The sequence below is a fragment of the Gavialis gangeticus genome, unplaced genomic scaffold, assembly GCF_001723915.1.
Source record: "Gavialis gangeticus isolate Ggan-Ray unplaced genomic scaffold, GavGan_comp1, whole genome shotgun sequence".
Lineage (NCBI taxonomy): Eukaryota > Metazoa > Chordata > Crocodylia > Gavialidae > Gavialis > Gavialis gangeticus.
The window spans coordinates 104117034-104137564 of record NW_017729024.1 but is presented as its reverse complement, the minus strand read 5'-3'; the positions used below and the strand labels follow the sequence as shown (position 1 = coordinate 104137564).

At 42.7% G+C, this 20531-nt stretch overlaps 1 protein-coding gene across 3 annotated transcripts in view; it reads left to right on the top strand.

Annotated features, from left to right (window-relative positions):
- The window catches only part of FAM189A2 (family with sequence similarity 189 member A2), a 68973-nt gene that overhangs the window by 12495 nt on the left and 35947 nt on the right, over positions 1-20531 (top strand). For 2 of the 3 annotated variants that reach the window (XM_019517478.1, XM_019517480.1), the window contains 5 exons: positions 4024-4134; positions 5561-5689; positions 9516-9623; positions 9769-9902; positions 16928-17057. In XM_019517478.1, coding sequence (XP_019373023.1) covers positions 4024-4134; positions 5561-5689; positions 9516-9623; positions 9769-9902; positions 16928-17057 — 612 coding nt within the window. Of the gene's footprint in view, positions 1-4023; positions 4135-4369; positions 4556-5560; positions 5690-9515; positions 9624-9768; positions 9903-16927; positions 17058-20531 lie in introns of those variants that run through there. The other variant, XM_019517479.1, reaches the window with a different exon arrangement.

Here is a 20531-nt window from a genome sequence, read left to right as displayed (position 1 = left end):
GATTTTTAAAATAGCTTGTTTATCTTTGTTGGTGTCTTCCATATGTTAACTCTTGCTGATTCAGATAAATTTGCCTAAGCTGTATATGGACTTGAATTTTTCCTCAAAGCATGAATACCCAGTTTTCTTGATTTTGGTAACAGGTAACTAACTTGAAAAGAATAGGTTTAAATATCTGTGAAAAGGTAGGCTGTAACTTTAAGGCCATGATTATCTAGCACCCTGGGGTGCCTTGAGACCCTTTCAAGGGGTGCCACAGGGTGCCATGTGGTGTTAGCACTGTTAGGTGTTCAGTGTGATTCACAAAATAAACTCTGATATCTCAAATAGGATCCACAGTGTTAAAAATATTCTGACCTGTTGTCCTTGTGAGTTCTGTGCAACAGAAAATAGCTCTATTATATTTCTGTAATCAGAAAAATGTATGATAACTAAGAGCTGAGGTATTTTCTAAGGGTTGTCTTGAGTCTAACAAAGGGTGTCCTGAGTCTATGAAGGGCTGAGAACCACAGCTTTAAGGTATGGCTGCAAAAAAAGATGGTGTGTAAACTCTGCCCCCTCAGGAGTAACTGCAAAAGGTATTGTTCTGTTATGAAACACACTTTTGAATCACAGTTCCTTCTCTGTTTTTCTGTTGCTCCCTAGGATGGAGGAATTAATTGGGTGCTGGCTTATGCTACTAGGAACATGGCCTAGCCAGCTGCCCTGTGTAAGGGGCACCTTTATTCCATATTTCTCTTTTGTATGGGTGCATGGTCCTAGTTAAGTCAGCTCTGACCGATTACATAATTCATTTTTTAAGCAATGTAAACCATCAGTCGAGTTTCTAGACCAGTGCATTTGATGTAAAGAGGAAAGGGTTAAACTTTAATTTACTAAGATCTGATGTGTCAGCACATCGTGCATGAGCTGCCTGGAATCTATGCAGACTGAATGACTGAATACAGTACTAATGGATCCTTGGCATTGTTTATGACTGAGGAAGTTAAGGTCAGTGTATTAAGGCAGATATTAGTACTGTGAGGAGTGGCAAGTCCATTACTTTCTCAAGGAAATTAAAACAGGAATTTCCTCTGGTTTGTAAACCACTAGGAGTCCTAGGGCACATTTGGACTATCTTGTGAGCCCAGAAGTGCCACCAAGATGTATACCTAACACACCACAGTTTGGAAATTAGGCAGCATGGCCAGTTAAACACATCCTTGAACGTGCAGTAAGCAGCACACCTCAGGACCCCTGTACAAGTGCAGGTAAAGGCACTACTGGATTTAATGTGTGATCCACACAATTGCACCTCGTGCCATGCCAAACATGCATGATAGAAGGCACATTTAGGGGATTGCACATTAGAATCAATTGTGCCTTATTGCCATGTTGGGGGAGCCTGATCTTGGTCTCCCCCTGCACTGGCAAGAAGCAGGCTTCCACAGCTGGGAGCTGCCTTTGCTAATGGGTCTCCCAGCCACAGGGACCATGCACAGTGGGACCGAGCGCCCCGAGTGAGCTAGGGGTTTCACACACCCCTGAGCCTTGGGAATCCTGGTAGCTGTGATCCCCAGCACTCAGAGGTTTCACACTGGGCATGGTGCATCCCTGCATCTGGGAGATCTGTCAGCTGATGGGGCCCCCATCCACAGGGGAGACCCTGGTACACATGCAAATTAAAGCTTGATAGCAACCAGCTGTAAAGTCAGTACACATTTTTGAGGTGTAACTTTACAGTTGGTTGGAGCTTTTTATCATGTGATAGCTATTTTGCCTGTATAGCTGGTCTTAAGGTAATTGCACAATTAACCAGTTAATTGCATGATACCTCTAATGAATAGAGGGGGCCTTAAACTAAGAGCAGCTACCAAAGCATGCTCAGGGTGTTACTACAGTGCCTAGTTTCTGGGTACTAACATGCACTGAATGGGACCAAGTAGGCCATTGGGCTTCTTGGAGGGTGTTCCTGGGCTTGCCACAGAGGCAGTGTAGAGATGCCCCTATTTTTCTTTGTACTTTGCTTCATGGACCATCCAGATACAGTTTAATGTTTTTGTTTCTGTGTAGAACAGTTTCTGAATTCAAGGGAAATGTGAATATTGCTTCCTCAGTGTCTTATCCCCAGTTTTCCAATCAATTAAAAGGAAATATTGCTACCTAAATTTTCTGAGATTTATGACTGAAAAGGTTACTAAAGATTTAAATATTTTTATAAACTTATTGGATCTGAAAATGTACATGGGTTTGATATTTTTCTATATCTCTTAGTTTCTTTACTTTGTATATTTGATATCACTTTGTATATACAGGAGACCCTTGCCGTTCTCAGGGGATACGTTCTGGAGTTCCCTGCGAATGGCGAAATCTGCAAATATTGGCAAGGCTCCCCATCAGACCCCACAGCCGCCCCCTGCTCTACCCCACATTGTTCGCAGGGCTCCCCCACAGCACCTGGGGACCGACCCCTTCCCCCTGAGCACTGCCGCAGCTGCCGCCATGGAAGAAGATGTTGCCGCCACTGCCTCCCTCCATGTCCCCAGCGCTCGCTCTCCGCCCGCCTCCCAGAGTTTGCAAATAGCAAGGGTTTCCTGTAGTTTATTTAATTCAGCTTTAGACTAAGTGTGTTTCCCTTGTCATTTGTGGGAATTTTTCACATGACAAGTGGAGAGAAAAATGTTTTAAGAAAGTGCAAGTGCAAGACCATAGGTAGATTCAAGGGCAAGTATATTACAGGAAAGTATGTTTGACTCATCCATTTAACTGACTAGGGTTTAAGTGGATGGTATATTAGAGTGAATGGACTTGGAAAGCATGTTTAGCATGAGATGCGTGTGGGCACTTTCATGTGCTCTTGAGTTATTTCTGTGTGTCAAGGTAACTGAGGTAATTTTGCTGAAAGTGCAAGAAGTGGGTATTGATTGAACTTTGCGTTTAATGACTGAATACTTAGAAATATTTAAATCAATTTGGTGTTCATGAGGGGAAAATATAAGAGAATGGACTAGGGATGTGAAATATCTTATCATCATCATGGTTTTATGATATGAACAGAGCAAAGTGAAAATACTGCAACTCCTAAAATATAGTGTTTTCCACCTGAGCAGAGTAAAACATCTAATACTATGTTTTAATCCTCATTTATTGAGTCTCGTGCTGGGCACTTGCAAAGGATATTGAGAGCATAGGACAATAGAAGGACTTTATTATTTTACCTACCACTCCTACTTGCCTTCTCTTGGTGCTCTGTTGTTCATGGTACTGCGAGTCTGTCAGGACTGTTTTGCAAACCAAAAAGCATTGTCTGTTATGGGAAGAGCAGGATTCTATTTTTAGTAGCTGAGGGGAAATAAAATATTATAATTGAAATCCTTTGATTGTGTCTGTGCCCTTGTTCTGTTATTTCAGTTATTTTAAAGCATTAGTACTGAAAAACAATTTTACAAATTGCTTCTGTTGGATAAATGTTGCTTCAAGATGTTTTTGCCTCAGATTTCCAAAAAATGAAAATGAGCTGAGACTGATACAAAGTAGAGTCAGGAACTCTATATCTCATGCTTTTCTCCTTCAGGACCATCTTTCATCTAGTCAGATGCCGGCCTTCCAAGGGTGTTTGACAATTTACAGGAACTGTCTGAACATCTCTCACCTGCCAGTAGAAAAATAATGTTAAAAACTTGGTTCAAAAAGTCGTTCAGATTTTTTAAACTTAACTTTTTTGTCGGGGGCATACATTACCTGTACTTATCTATATCTGAATGGTAGTGCATATAATCTGCTACTGTGAACTCTGTGAAGAAGAGGGGGACATAGCAAGTTCTGCACAAAGTTATTCTCCAAAATAATTGACAAAGGAAATACTTTTTAGTGAGACACTCTGAAATCCCAGCCCTCAGTGAAGTCAATGGGAGTAGTATTGCCATTAACTTCATGGGAGCCAGAATTTCAGTCCACATATTTTACAGTATTTTGCATTAGCTTCCTTATAGTATATTTCATTGTTTTGTTTTCACTGCTGTTAAGTGCATTTTGCTGTTTCAGGTTAACCTGTTCATCTTGCTGTCTGTCGTCTGTGTCCTTTTGAACCTGGCTGGATTTATTTTAGGATGTCAAGGAGCTCAGTTTGTATCCAGTGTACCCAGATGTGATCTGGTGAGCTAATATAGCAAGCTGGTATTGCTAGCTTCCAAGATATGCTAATGTATAGATCAATGTAGGCAGTATGTCAAGAGAATATGAATGCAACCATAGAATAGAAAAAATAAAAATAATACATGCTGATTTATGCTTAGATTCAGCAAAGCACCTAAGCATATGCTTGACTTAAAATTTGTGAATTGTTTCACTGAAATATATGCTTTTTATGCTAACATTTTTATGCTTTAAGTTAAGTAGATACTTCATTGTTTTGCTGTACTGGGGTTTTAATGAGCTGCTGATCCAGGATCTTAAATCAAGAAACCTGTAAAGGATATTTTGACCAATGAACAAATCAGTTCCTTGATCTTTTCCAGCATTTAAGCCCATACTGCCAGGGTAACTGAAGGATGCTAAGATGGAAGAGATCCCACAGGTAAAATGGGTGTGACCTGATAGAATTTATGAGGTCCTTGGATATTAGTAGGAAAATCTTTTAAAAAATCACTCTGTTGCTTCACAGGAAGCCAGTGGAGCTTTCTTAACATATCATCTGGAGTAATATAATCAGATTGCAGTGCTTAAAAGCAGTTTGGCAGTCAAGGTCAGCCCAAGCATTTAGTTATTGAAAAAAGAATTGGGGAAAATAATAATAATATAGACAAAATGTTTAAATATTGGACTGAGAACCTCAGTTCTCATTTCTGTATGAAAGCATAGGCTCCAGCCTTTACAAGTTCCTGAAATGGTAAGACTATTGTATAATTTCCCATACACTAAGGCAAATACCTCCAGTGTTGTGATTTGTGAGTAGTAAGCAGATGATTAAAATAGTCAGAGACTTGGCTATAAAAATAAAATAAATAAATAGACAAATAAATAAATATGTGTTTGATTTTTACTCATAAATAGAGTTATAAGATGAACCTGAAAGTTGAAAACATCATAATGGTACACTGGTATAGTCACTACTGGGTTGGAAGAGATGGAAATATAGCCCTGGGTTTCAGGATACAATTAGATGTATAATATTGTGCCTATGAACCACCCAATGGTGGCAAATACAGAATGTGGCTTACATTTTGGTCAAAAAAGAATCTTCAAAACTAAATGCATTAGTGTACGAATAAAGGAGACTGTTCAGACATTGATGTCATTGAAAACAAGTCTATGTGATTCAGTGTTTAAATAAGAAGTGAATTCAAAAGGGTCTATTGATAAAATTCTATTTTTTTTAGATAAATAAACGAGTATGTCAACTGTAACAGTTCTATAATGGGTGAATCACTGGCATACTGACTTACACAGATTTGATTTTCTAAGCATGTAATTAGCTCTGTGCTATGGTCAGAACATCTTTAGCAATATACTAAGCAGCAATGCAGTGTAAAATTGCCTCCTAAATTAAACAGTAATTCACATTTTTCCCTTGCTGTTAAAGGTGGATCTGGGTGAAAGTAAGATATGCTTCTGCTGTGAAGAATTTCATCCAGCAAAATGTACAGAGAAAGAGAATGCACTGAAGCTGTACCCAGTTCAGTCATGTAGTGCTGTTCACCTTCTACTCAAGGTACCTTCCTCATAAAAATCAATTCCTTGATCATCTTCACATGACAGTTAGAAAATCAGTATTAAAATGTATTGCCCTTTGCACTGTGGCAATTTCATTGCCTTCCAATCTATTTCCTCTCAGGCTAAGTACAGACAGTCAAAAAGCCAGAGACTAAATCAATTCAGTCTTTACAGGTGAATCTAAACTGTGTAGATTGAACCGAGAAGCAAGTGAACAAACATTCACTTTGGATTCCAGAAATGCAGCCACGTACCTACAGTGGCTTAGGGCGGAAGCTTGGAGGCACTAGAGCATGCCTCCCAGCCACTGCCAAAGGGAAGCGGGGAGAGGAGCCTTTCAAGGCTTTCCCCCAACTCCCTGCTTGAGTGGAGGGGCCTTTAGATCCCCCTCCCTGGCCTGCATGGGATCTCAGCCCGGGTCTGTCTTGGGGGTGGTGGGGGACATCCCTGCTAGGCTTATCCCTCACTCCCTGCTCTGGGCCCAGGCTGAGAGGGCGGGAGGGGGGGAGTTATACCCCATCCCCGCCCTGCAGGGGACCCCAGCTGGGTTCTATCTGGTGGAGGGAACTGAGGCAGCCCCTGCCAGGCTTGTGCTGTCCTGCTCCCTGTTGATGGGGGTACAGTCCCTGCCAAGCTTTTGCCTCCCCCCCAGCGGAGAGCAGGGGGCCTGGCTACACCCCAGCCAGGGGCTCATACACTGAGGCAGGAAGGGAGGGGCTTTAAGCACCCTCTCAGTCCCTTATGGGACCCTGGCCAGGGTGTGATGGGGGCAGCCCCTGCCAGGCTTTTGCCTTCCAGCTTGAGGGAAGAGTGAGGTGCCTGGTCAGACCCCAGCCTGGGGCTGCCACTCTGAGGTGTGGGGAGGGGGATTTAAACCCCCTCCTAGGCTTACACAGGACCCCAGCCCCAGTTTGCCTGGGGGGACAGCCCCCCCCAGGCTTCTGTCCCCTGCTCAAGGTGGGGGGCAGCCGCTGCCAGGGTTTTGCACCCCCACCTTGAGTGGAGAGTGAGGGGTGTGGCCACACCCCAGCCAGGGACTCATAGGCTGAGGTGGGGAGGGCAGGGGTTTAAACCCTGTCCCTGGTGGCATGGGACCTCAGCCCAGGTCTGCCTTGGGGAGGTGGGCAGGCCCTGCCAGGTCCCCACTCCCTGCCTGAGTGGGGGGTGTGGCTGTGACCCAGCCAGGGTCTCACAGGGTGAGGTGGGGAGGGAGCAGGTTTAAACCCCCTTCCTCCCCTCCCTAGCCCCAGATCCCAGCCAGGGTTTGCCTGGGGGGGCAGGCCCTGCCAGGCTTTTGTCCCACCTACCAATGCAGCCCAATATGCTGTTAGCCTTCTTGGCAACAAGGGTACACTGCTGGCTCATATTCAGCTTGTTGTCCACTGTAACCCCCAGGTCCTTTTCTGCAGAGCTGCTGCCCAGCCAGTTAACTCTTGGCCTGTACTGATGCATGGGATTGTTCTGTCCTAAGAGCAGGCTTTGCACTTGTCCTTGTTGAACTTCATGAGATTCCTTTTGGTCCAAACTTCCAATTTGTTTAGGTCATTCTGAATCCTAGCCCCAACCTCCAGCATATCGACTGCTTTCCCCCCAGCTTGGCATCATCTGCAAACTTGCTGAGGGTGCACTCTATGCCATCTTCCAGGTCTTTGATAAAGACATTGAACAAAACCAGCCCCAAGATTGAACCCTGGGGCACTCCACTTGATAACAGCTGCCAGCTAGACATTGAGCTATTGACTACTACCCTCTAAACCCGATGCTCCAGCCAGTTTTCTATCCACCTTACATTCCATTCATCCAACCCATACTTCCTTAGCTTGCCTGCAAGAATGTTGTGGGAGACCCTATCAAAAGCCTTGCTAAAAATCAAGGTATACCACATCCACTAATCTCCCCATATCCGCAAAGCCAGTCATAGAAGGCAATCAGGTTGGTCAGGCATAACTTGCCGTTGGGGAATGAATGCTGACTGTTCCTAATCACCTTCTTCTCCTCCAAGTACTTAGAAATGCATGCCTTGAGGATCTGTTCCATGATTTTTCCAGGGACTGAGGTGAGACTGACTGGTCTATAGTTTCCTGGATCCTCCTTTTTTTCCCTGTCTTAAATATGGGCACTATGTTTGCCCTTTTCTAGTCATCCTGGGACCTCTCCTGATCACCATGAGTTTTCACAGATGATGGCCAGTGGGTCTGCTATCACATTAGCCAACTCACTCAGCACCCTCAGGTGCATCCCATTGAGCCCCATGGACTTGTATACATCCAGCTTTTCTAGGTAGTCCCTAACCTGTTCTTTCAGCACTGAGGGCTGCTCACCTCTCCCTTCGCCCCCGCCACACAAACTGTGTTACCTGGTGGAGTAGTCTGGGAGCTTATCTTGCCTGTGAAGACTGAGGTGAAAAAGGCATTGAGCCTTTTCAGACATTTCTGCATCCTCTGACACAAGGTTGCCTCCCCCATTCAATAAGGGACCCACATTTTCCCTGATCTGTCTCTTGTTACTGACATACTTGTAGAAACCCTTCTTGTTACCCTTCACATCCCTTGCTAGTTACAACTCCAGTTGTCCTTTGGCCTTCCTGACTTCATCCCTGAATGTCTGAGCAATACTTGTATACTCCTCCCTAGTTGTTTGTTCAATCAGCCTTCTGGAAGTTTGTGGCCTAGTTATCCCTTGGGCAGCCCTGGTGAACAAGTGTTCTTCCAGGTTCTGATGCACCCCCCTTAAATACTCATAGGCAGCCACCAAGTTGCCCCTGAGCCTTCTCTTTGCCAGGCTAAGGAGTTCCATGTCCCTCAGCCTCTCCTCATAAGGCTTGCTCTCTTGGCCTTTGATTATATAGGTGGCTCACCTTTGGACTCTCTCGAGCTTATCTACATCCCTCCTGGAGTGGGTGGCCCAAAACTGGACACAATACTCCGGCTGTGGCCTCACTAAGGCTGAGTAAAGCGGGAGGATGATGTCCCTGGTTTTGCTTGAGATGCATCAGTGGATGCATGCCAGAGTTTGGTTTGCTCTGCCAGCCATGGCATCGCACTGGGGGCTCATGCTCAATTTGTGGCCAATCAAGACCCCCGAGTCTCTTTTGGTCGCAGTGCTAGTGAGCATAGCCTGTAAGTATGATGCTGGATTTTTCTCCCAAGATGAAGTCAGGTTGATCCCATCTTTTCCCAGCAAAATGTTTTCTCAGGTCCACTGGAGAGACACTTCCCAGCAGTGTCTCTGTGTCCACACCCAGTTTTCAACTCGCAATCTTTATGCCAGCAGCTCAGCACACAAACCCCTGTGCCATAAATGAAAACCAGCACCTGCATCTTGACCTTTCTATTTCAGTTGACTTTAGACAGTTTTGAAAGTGGTAAACTAGGTAAAACCTAGTTAAGGTATTTGATCCATTGTCAAATGGATCAAATAAAATGTGATCCATTGTCATTTGTTCAGATTTGCTCAGGCCATCCTGGGTTACCAACAGCTATAACATCACAACAGCCAAGACAACATCCATTAGTTGGAAAAGTCCCTTGTGTTCTTTATCATAATTATTCTGTCACAGCTAGGTTTTCCACAGTGAGCAGGTGAGGAGTACCAGAACACCTGGCTTGGAAAGGTTTTGAATCACTTTCCAGTAACCTGAAACCCTCCCTGATCTGTACTGTATCTAATGGATCCTTGTTGGCCCATAGACATTAGCCATATTACAGGAATTGTCCAGCTGGAAGACTGAGTCAAATACAGATTTAAAAACTGTCTTCATCTTGCTCTTTTTGACATTTGCAGATGTTTTGATTTATAATTATCATCAACTGTTTGTTCTTCAGAAAGTTCTTTTTGCTCTGTGCGCCTTGAACGCTCTGACCACCACAGTTTGCTTGGTAGCAGCTGCCCTGCGTTACCTTCAGATACTTTCAACAAGACGATCATGCATAGTAAGTGAGTGCAAGGCGCTATCTAATAATTATAGTGACTGTGATGATGATAAACCAGCAATGTTGTAGATTTGGTGGTGGGTTTCTTTTTTTATTACATTGGTAAGGAGAAGCGTTTTTATTAACAAAGATTGCATTTAATTAGGATGAATCTCAGGTATCTGCAGAGGAAGGTGAAGAACAACACCACAGTTCAGATCCTGAAGAGTTTGTTCCACCTGTACCACCTCCATCATATTTTGCAACATTTTATTCTTGCACACCCAGAATGAATCGCAGGTAAAGATGTATCTCTTCTCCTTTTTTGGTGTCTGTTCTGGATAGCTTCACGTCATTAAAAACATTTTGTGCTATAACTCATTGTGAAGTACTACCATTTTCTTGAAAGACTGGGTGGCCTAGGGAACAGTGAAGCTACTGTAATTCCAGTCTGGCCTGAGGTCATAATTTGGCAGTTTTTGCCTATGATCATACAGAAGCTTGCTTTAAAGTAAGAGAAGTACTGTAATTTGGTATGACTGAGAGCTTATGTGATGTTGTAAAGAGTATTAACTGAGCCAAGCTGGAGACAGAAGGGCATATTCAACTGCTATGCAATGCTTCTAGAGCACAAAGAAATATTAAAACGTAAGCCAGCATTGTGAACCACCTTCACTTGTCCCCCTGGTGCACAGAATGTGCCTGGGGAAAAGTGCTTTTGTGTTCCAGGACTGCCTTGCCTACCCATCAGTAGAGCTACTGAGACTGACCTAAAGATTTGCCCTTGCTGCATAGCTAACCTGAGTGTAAATAAACACTGCTACAAAGCCATACTCAGGTTACTGGGTTCTCATTGGTGCTGTACTCACTACACATTCACAGGTTACCAGATTGGTGGAGAGCCGCATTCAGACTTTAGCATAACGTTCCTGACAAGTCAGGAGAGAGGCTGTTGTGCGTAGATGGATTTGGGGAACCCTTCCACCCTCCCCCTCCCCCTCTCCCTCCATACAGCAAGAGCCTGAGTAAAGCTTGCAATCAGCATATACTGTAAGATGCTTCTTAAAGCTCAGAGTTGCAGGCCCTTTCCTAACCTGCAGTAGGCACCAAATGAGCAGTTCTAAGAATTTGTCCTTTTCTCCTGAGCATAAAAAATTGTTTCAGTTTCAAGGGCTGTCAAATAGTAGTAAAGACTGTCTATGTCCCAGAGTGTTTATAATCTGTAAATGTTGGGACTTCTCCAGGGATTCTTTGGATAGCAGTCTGCATGATCAGCAACTACATAGCAACATATGACAGTCCAAGATGCTGAGTTTATCTTGTCATATGATTCACCTGAGGTTCTACCTGCTCACCATGAGGTTGTACCTTCAATGATCCTGCTGTGACTGCTCTGCTTTTCTAGATACAATGCTGATGCAGTCCAATTTTGCCCTCTCTTTAGCATCTACTCATTTTTTTAAAATCGTGTTTCTCAGAGTTGAATCCAGCTAGTTGAAACTATTTAGCTAAGGGGTGGGCAAAATGCGGCCTGCCAGGCCATTCTATCCAGCCCATGGAGCCCCTAAAAAATTTAGAAAATTAATATTTCTCTGCCCCTAGCTGCCTGTCATGCAGCCCTTGATGGTTTGCCGAAACTCAGTAAGTGGCTGTCCACCCAAAATAATTGCCCACCCCTAGTTTAGCTTATTCCATTGTTTCAGGGAGAATGATATAGGTTGACTCCCAGACCCCCCAGTGACAGTGCACTAATCAAGGTTCTATAAAATGTCTCATCTAGTAAATGGTAGTCTAGGTCTCATATTGCCATTTTGTGATGGTTTTGTGAATAAGAGACTGGATTAGGACACCTGAGAGCCTGGGCAAGGCAGCAAAACCCTAACAGTGAAAAGAGATCTATGCAAGGGTAGAGTATACTCATGTGCTTCTCCAGGGAAGCATAATCACTGTATACCTCAGTTCCTCTTCTGTAAAAAGGATCATACTACTTTCTTCCTTTGTCTGATATGTCATTTCAGGGGCTAAACTCTTCCTGGTAGGAATATTTATTTGCATACTTACAGCCTCTAACACAGTGGTACTCCCATTTTTGTTTGTGGCAGTACTATAAGTTTAACAATTAACTGATATCACAATTGTTAAAAACATTCAGAGAGATGTTCTTTAAAGTGGTGATAAGGTATTTATACTGCAGAGAAAAATCCTCTTTGGATTACTCTAATTTTACATTCGTTAAAAAGATGGTGCACAGTACTGTTGGAGGTGCTGTCTTTCAGATGAGACAGAATCATGGCCTTGTGCCTCATAGCTGTGTGATGACCATATAGGAATAGGTCTGTTAGGTAGTCAGGTTTGATTAATTGAATTATGACAACAGATTAGGGTGGGACATAAATTAGCAGTTTCTTCCCCTACCATTTAGTTGATTGTTCCTAAACAGAGTTTCATGTCTCTTAGCAAATTTAGAGTGACATTTTATTTTGCTGTACATACAATAAAGGCTTTTGAAAGTAAAAATATTTTTATCACTGTTAATCTGTTTTAGAGATGTTACATTAGGCTTAGGGCTATCAGAAGATGGGAATGTAATTTCATGAGTCACTGACAAGAGGAGTTAGTGTGCAGTACATTAAAGGACCTGTTGTTCAGTTACACTGCATTATGAGAGGGTGCTGAGTGCAGAAGTAGAAAGCAACAGACAGATTTAATTTCCTTTCTTGGCAAATTAGGAAATATGAATCACCCTGTTTGGATCCATGGTGTCCAGCAGTGTGTGATTTTAGACTTGATCTGACCTTTCTGTCTTTATTACCTTCTCCTTCCCCAGCATGTGCATCTAATCCAAGATTGTCAGTGACCTGCCTTTCTATGCTGGGATTCCAGTGGATTCATCTTCCAAAACCAGATCACCCCTCTACAAAAGGGAATAGCTCAGAAACTACATTAAAGGGATGGAAACTCCATCTGTGAAGCACATTTGGGGAGCCTCCAAACCAGATACATCCCCAGTAGAAAGGAAACAGGGCAGTGACCAAAACGCAGGCCAAGGACACATTTGGAACAGGCACATATTCTTCTCCACCCTTTAAACTGCAGAGCCAAATCCACTCCTTATGAAGCCAATGGATTTGTTTATTTGTTCGTTCATGGCCTGTGCTATCCCTGAAGCCTTTTAAATTTGTTTTATTTAGTGTCAAGCATATACATACAGCAAACTAGTATTATGGATGGTCTATATTTCACTCCTACCTATAATCCTGCTCCTTAAACGTATGGAAATATAGTGATTAAGTAATTTTTCAAGAATTACATGACAGCTTTAGCTGATATAGATTTTATGGAGGCTTCTACAGGAGGAACACCCTGGAAAAGAAACAGTCAGGTGGTGTGATTTTTTTTTTGCTGTGCGTGAATTAGATGAATGGAGGGAGTTCATTTTGAGTAGTGCGCTTCTTGCTAGAAACTCCATTGCCATTTGGCTTGAAAGCTAAATTAGTGATTGAAGGCATTCTCCAAAATGACAAATGTATGGTTGTTCATGCGTTGGGGCATGGAGATGTGCTAGATAACTTTACAAGGTCCATTCCAGAACTTTTTGCTATGATTCTATGAAAGCCTATGTATTTAAACAGTACCATCGTGTGCTTTTCTTTTTTTAGCTGCTACATATCTTGGTGACTGCTGTTATTTTTATGGTTATTGGACATGGTATCATTAACAAAAAACTTGAAAGATTCTGTAAGGATGAAGTCCCAATGACATGGTTCAACTGAAGACATGGGGCATGTTCCCATGAGTGGGAATGTGTTTCCTTGGGAACAAGTAGCGGCGCACACTTTGTGCTGCTGCTGCTGCTTGTTCCCCAGGGAGCACCTGTACCATGCATGCTCTGGTGCGCAGCAGGTTAACCTGGGTGGGTTAAGGGAGGCTGGGGCCAGCAACTATGCTGGCCCCAGCAGCCTTACCTGTGGTCCTGGGGGCCTTCAGGAGCTGCAGCAGCAGCAATCGTGCAGCAGGGAGCCTGGCTGGCATCCAGAGCATAGGTCCAACTGTCAGGTCTCTGGTTTTTGGCAGTGCATGCTGCCACACTGCCCCTCTGCTTTTTTTTTTTGTTGTGGGTTTTTTTGACCCTGGGATCTCCTGGTATCAACCCCCTCTTCCCCTCCGCCTGCCTCTTCCCTCCTCCTCCCCCCCCAATGCTGCAAAGTAGCTGTGTGGAGAATGCCTGTATATGCGGTGTGTGGCACCACAGATGGGTCTGCAGTGCCACATACTACACATCCGCACTCATCTGGATGTGCCCATGATGGCAGTGGTCTCAAGTGTGGCTTTGTATCTGTTGAACCTCTAGGCAGCAGGAGAGGAAGGGGTATAGAGTGGAGTCTTTCCTTCCATCAGTAGGGGAGGGAAAAGGAAACTCTTTGCTCTGACGCCCCAGGTAGCAGTGAACAGTTCTACCATAGGTCTTAATCAGTAGACGCTATTGACCATAAAATAGCTGGCAAATGCTTTAAATTCTTTTTCTCTACTCTCAGCCATCCTCTTCACAGAAAGCTTTATACTGCCATGTTATTTGATGTTAGACCGTACCACAAAGGCACATCTTAATTGTCAATGTCCCCCACTTCTGATGCACTCACTTGGGTCAATTTTGATGCCCCCAGAATTAAAACCTTGGGGGAATCCCCTTGACTGTAACTTTTTGGACCATAATGTAGTTGCTGGTAAAGGAGAATAGAGGGGATATAACTTATGTTCAGGAAATGGTTTTCTAAGCTAGGATCTAGCCCAGTGGAGCTCTTGAAGGGGCTGGAAATTTTGGGGTGGGGTGCATGGGGGCAGGGCCTATCACTGAATTTTGGGGTATGCAACCCTTTTGGGGATGCATTTTGGTGGCAAGAAGGTGTGTGATGGCTGTGTTAATCCTTATGGCTCTCTGAGCTGACAGCACTTTTCACTCCTCTACCACTGCTAGTTCTGCCCTGCAGTATGTCCTCTGGTCCAGATCAAGCCCAGGGAGCTAAGTGAATTTGACATTCCTGACTTAAGTTAAAAATTAGTATGAATGATGCCTACAGTTCCTTACTTAGACTGATAGAAACTCCATGACTCACTACCATGTGAATTCCTCTCCCTAAACATAGAATGGAAATTGAAAAATCACAAACAATCTAACAAATTGTCCATGATTCCTTGGAACTGCTTAAGAACTAACCAGGAAAAATTTTCTGGTTTATGTTTTTCTATTCCATGCCTCCGAATAAGATGTTACCTAATATAAAATCTTGGATACGACGGTAGAGGAACACCCTGGCTAGATCAGATTAAACTTACTTCCGAAAAGCATAAAACTGAAAAGTTCATTAAGGTGCACGGGGTGCATGTTCCTATGGGGTGCATGTTCATTTGTCATAGCAGACATTTAAACAGAATTTCCCAGATTCAGTATACCTCTAGCAAACAGAAGTAATGAAAAAAAATAATCCTGAAATGCTCACCTTCATAGTTCTCCAAAATGACAGTTTGTTACTTTTAGGGAGGAAAAACACTCTGAACCCTGGTTTCTGGGTTTCTTTCTCCTTCTCCCAAGTTGCAAACAGGTGACTATATTCCTCTTCCCTTCTCTGCATCACCCTTTAATCCATCTCCCCTGCAGCCTCCTTTCAGCTTCTTCACAAACACTTCAAAAATATATTTTGGTATTTTCATTTCCCTCACAGCCCTTGGGCCTAAACAAGTTCCTTACAATTAAGGAGAAAGGAGAAATGGGTCAAACATACAGCATATTTCTCTGTAGTACATCAGCTAAAAATGGCCAAAGCTGTGAAGCTGAGATTGTATTTGGACTTTCCTAAAGTCTGAGAATGTTTGGATTACCAGTTTTTGGTTTGGGATCAAACTCTCATATTAACATGTCATCTATCCAATATAGTTTGACATAAGTGGGGCAGGATGAGTGGCCTTTTTGAATAATTATGTGCAATATAAAATATATATTTTCACAATCTGGAAATAGAAAATGTGAACTGTTGCTGAAAATTGGCTTAAAACTAAGGTTTCAGTATAGACTGTAAAACCCAGTATCTCTGCATCAAAGTCTGGCCTCAGTACTTTGCAGGAAACCATTACTTTGTATGTCAGTTCCAATGTTTGTTTGTTCAAATGTTAAATGTGGTGGGATAATTACATGTAATCAGAACTGACATTTGCAACAACAGGTTCGACAGTCAGAAAATAGAGCTGCACTATTTTCTACTGGCTTAGCTTTCTATAAAAGAAGCATAGTGTGAAAATAATGTATTGTACTTCACATTTCAGGGGACACGCATCAAAAACTGAACAATGAGATGACAATAAGATTTGTTAATCATATCTATATGTATCATTATTCACTGCAAATTCTCAAGGCCAGTTGTTTCAAAAGGAGAACTTAAGCTTAAAGGTCCCTGTTTTTATGTGCTTATATTTAGACATTAAAGGCATGAGCACATTTCTTTCTAAAAAAAATAAATGGGATTTCCATCACTCGTACATGCAGACAAAGGTGTCTGATTTTGGCTGCTTCTGTTTTCAGATGCCCAACTCTAGAAGGTCACTTTGCTTACTTGGGACCCAAATGCTTATCCTTTTATGAACTAGATTCATTATTAAAGCCGAGGTGGATTCCCTGGGGTAGGTTTCTTCTTAGGTTGTTTTCAGAGTGCTGGTCAACATTCTGGTTGGGAATACTCCCAGATATTTTTCCCATTGCATACTTGTTCTCCATAAGTTCATTTACTTTTACCACAGCAAACCCAGTGAAATTCTGTAGCTCAGTGTTACTTTCTGAAGGTAGAAAGCTACACTGGGCATATCTACACATGCATATTAATGCAACACTATAAACTCCGGTACTTATCATGCCAGAGTTTATTGCTCCTGGGTGCCATGTTTACATGGGGTTGGGAAGGTCAGCCTGCTAGCCCAGGGCTGCTGTGACCTAGCTCAACGTGTAACAGAGGGGTGGCTGGGGTGCGAGGGTGTTCCAGTACAGGACTAGATGGCAGGCAGCCCCTGCACCGAAGCACCATCGTGCCCCAGCCAGCTGGGTCAGTGTCTAGTTTACACATGCACTGCTGCACATGAAAAAGCTCTGCAGCAGGAAAGTACTTTTATTTACATGTATTAACCTGCTGTGGAGTTTATTTGTTTCCTGTGGCTTAATAGGGCCACACGTGTAGACATTGAGACATGTACTGAGGAGCTAATTGGGCAACTCCACAGTAAATGTCTTGTGTGGATACACCCACTGAATAGAAGAATAATATCAAGATTATTTTTTCTAGAACGCTCGGTTCTGATGTTATTCCATTGCCACATATTTATGGAGCTAGAATGAAAGGAGTTGAAGTATTCTGTCCTCTGGATCCACCTCCTCCATATGAAGCTGTGGTGAGCCAAATCAGTCGTGAGCAGGTACAGTCCATGGCATGCTGCTAACCTTTCTTTTTTACTGAATGGATAAAGTTGTACTTAAAGCTAGGACAATTGAAACTGTACATCTCATATTTATGTACGTAAGAAGGGATAGTACTTTTGTGAACAAAATCTTGTAATACTGAAAACTTTGCCATCAGAATCTACCCAATTATTTCTCACAGGTGATCAGAAATTCAGCAGAACAGAATTTAAAGGTGTTCGTTGTTGGACTTTTAAGAAAATGTAGGATATATATATTTTAAGAAGCCTAAAATAGGTTTCAAATAGGTAATTCACAAACATAAATCTGTTAGCATTTCACATCTTCTCCTATTCATTAGCAAGTTTCTGTCACAGCCATTTTTATTTATGTTAGATGTTAGGAAGAACCATCTAACACAGTGGTTTTCAACTTTTTGGACTTGAAGCATTAGTTATTGAACTTGAAGCACCCCTCATTGGACTTGAGGCACCCCTCCATAACTTTTGTGATTTGAGTAGCATCCAAAAATTAATGTAGTTATTACAGTGCTTACTTCCTTGAAGACGGGCTGGACAGTGGGGGTGAGGGATCAGCCAGGCACACACAAGCCTAAGCTTGCATTTATCTACTTGTATTCTCACTCCTTGCTTATTTCCTCACACCTCATGGCACCTTTCAAAAGCTCTGGTGGAAGCCCTTAGGGTACCCCATCACCTTGGTTGAGAATCATTGGTCTGACCATAAGGCTGGCTAAGCTCTGAAATAGATCACCTAGGGAGGATGTGGAATCTCTCATTTACTATTCACATCTGAGGTATATTTATGGTTTAATCTGCAAGCAGAGAGCAGGTTCCTGACTGGTGGTGCTACAAACACTGAGCATGCATTTAGGCTGGAAAATAAGTAAGCCATTGAAAAAAGCAAGAAAAGGAAAAGCTGAAAAGTACTAGTAGGCAACTGTGAATCCTCTGGATCAATGTGTACATGTAAGAGGTCTAGTCAGACACCTGTTGAGTCTGCTTGTATGGAGTCCTGCGACCGTCACACCAAGATCTTCCATGCATATGCCTAAGCAAGAGTGTGAAGTGCATTACTCAAGCACTAAATAGTAATATAATTTTGACTGGAGCACAGAACTATGAGAAGTTCTCTCGAGGTTAGGGGAGAAACCACCTTTGGCTGTTTAGATGGAGCAGATTGCTTCTTCCCTCATGTGCCAACCCTGTTCTGCCTGCTTATTTGCTTCTCCTGTGCTAGCCCTCTCAAAGTCTTGCTCCACACAAGGTGGTAGGGAGATGTTTCCTTCTTGTAAATGAGAACAAATGAAATATCTTAGAATGCTTTGACTGGTTCTGGCTACATCTGTCTAATACTTGACAAGGAAGGGGAATCTTTCTATTTTAAATGCAACAGCAGCAAATTCGTGCTTGTCCGACAACCAGGATTCAGTCTGTATGCAAAAGCTCTGCCAACATTTGGTTCTGTGTACTTCTGAATCTTTATTACTTATCCTTACAACCCCTCTTCCCCTGTGAGGTTAAGAAGTATGAGTTTCTTATTTGTAAGTTAAAGCACAGAAATTAAGGTGCAGAATCTGAAAGATATTTAGGTGCCTATCTCCATCCTGGGGACTGAAATCTATGAGAGGTAGCCATCTAACAATTTTGGGGCATCTAGAACTAAATGACCTGCCCAGGTTCACACAAGAGATATTGTGGTGGGATTCATATCAAATCTCAGTCTTCCACAGCTCAAGCAAGTGTTCTGACTACTAAGACATCTTTCCTCTTTGTTGGCAAAAGAAAGACAGGCAGTGTATCTGGTGTGTGGATGTCACAGACTAAAGTAAAAGTAAAAGGTAAAACTGGTGCATCTTATCAGACCAATTGTTTCAGTAGCCTGAGGGATTCCAAGTCCCTTCTTATTTTAATGCATTCCACTAGGACATTTTGGGAGGAAACCACATCACTAGGAGCATCTTGGCAGTGACTAAGTTTGTGATTTAAAGCCATTTGAAGAAAATGGACTCTCATTAACTCATAGGATCTTGGATCAGACACACCATGAATACCTTACATTCCCATTTTGTACATAATTTAATTATACTGGGCTGAACGTCTTATGTATATCTTAAAAGTTAAAGGAAAAATAGTATTAATCAAGAGCCTACTGTTATCATTATCAGGTTAGCAAGGCCTTGTTTCCAGCCTCCTAATCCCGAGTTAACTCTGTAGTGGAAAAATTGCAGGGGCTGGGACAAATTAGCCAGCCAGTACTCTGAGAAGAGCTGAAAATACTGCCAGCATTTGTCCTTTGCCTTGAAACTTCTGTTTGAAGTCCCTTCCTGGGACCCATGAGGGGAGTATGGAGTGTTTCCTACAGACGTAAATTGGGTAAACCCAAACCAGGGAGAACATCAACTTCAGACCAACTGTTGAAGACAGCCAATTTTTAAAGAGAGAGCATAAGTGGGGACCAGAAAGAGGTGTATATCTGGCAGGAACAAGGGAGTGAGTTATCATATAGCCATACATCAGGGAGTTGGTTATATCCCATGGCAACCTCAGGCTGGATAGACAATAGGGAGATTGCACCAACTATGCAGCAAGCTAATCCTGTGAGTGGAAGCACAAGAAATGTGGGGTATACATGTGTCAGAATTCAGACCCCAAACCTCTGCATAAGTTTTTTGTAACTTCCAGAATAGAATCAGATCAGATCCCACTGGCATCAGGACATGCAAATCAATGGGGAGACATGTGAGAGGTACAGGAACTCTGACTATCTGTAACCTGGTTAAATTTTGGCTGGCGCAGTCCAATCAGGAGCTGGGAGACAAACAAGTATAGGCAAAAGGGACAATAATAAGCTGCATTGCTCTGTCTGTAGCTGGAATCAATAAGGACACCAGATAAGGTACTGTAATTCTGACAGTGGCAATGTCACAGGGTATTCCTATTGATTTTTTACTCAAGAACAGTGAAACAAAGATTTCAGATGCTAACTTGCCAAGGCCAGACCCAATGGCCCAGTACATAAAATCACTGCCTACTGTTACCAAGTAAACCAAGTCAATAATAATTGTGCTCATTGTCAAAAATCCTTCTGGAAGCAGAGAACCTGCATCTGGGACTTAAAACCCTAATGAGAGAAGAGGAACAGGGATTGCTGAAGAGCATTGGCAAATTTGTGGCACCTAGTAAAGGTAGAGAAACACTCAGATGGGTTGAAAACAATTTAGTGGGGGAAAGCAGAGAGAAGGGAGGGAAAATTTTCCAATTAATCTATTATTTCAGATTGGTCTTTTAAGATGTAATTGGATGTCAAAGAGAAAGAGGAGGAAGTGTAGCTCACTTCTTTTCCACAGGTGGGAAAGAAATTGGGCTGATCTGGTTTGCTATTCTGTAAGGGGCAGCTCTGACCAGTCAGACATATTGGGATAAGTGGGGTTGGGGAGGAAATGGGATGGGACATCCATGAATACTGCC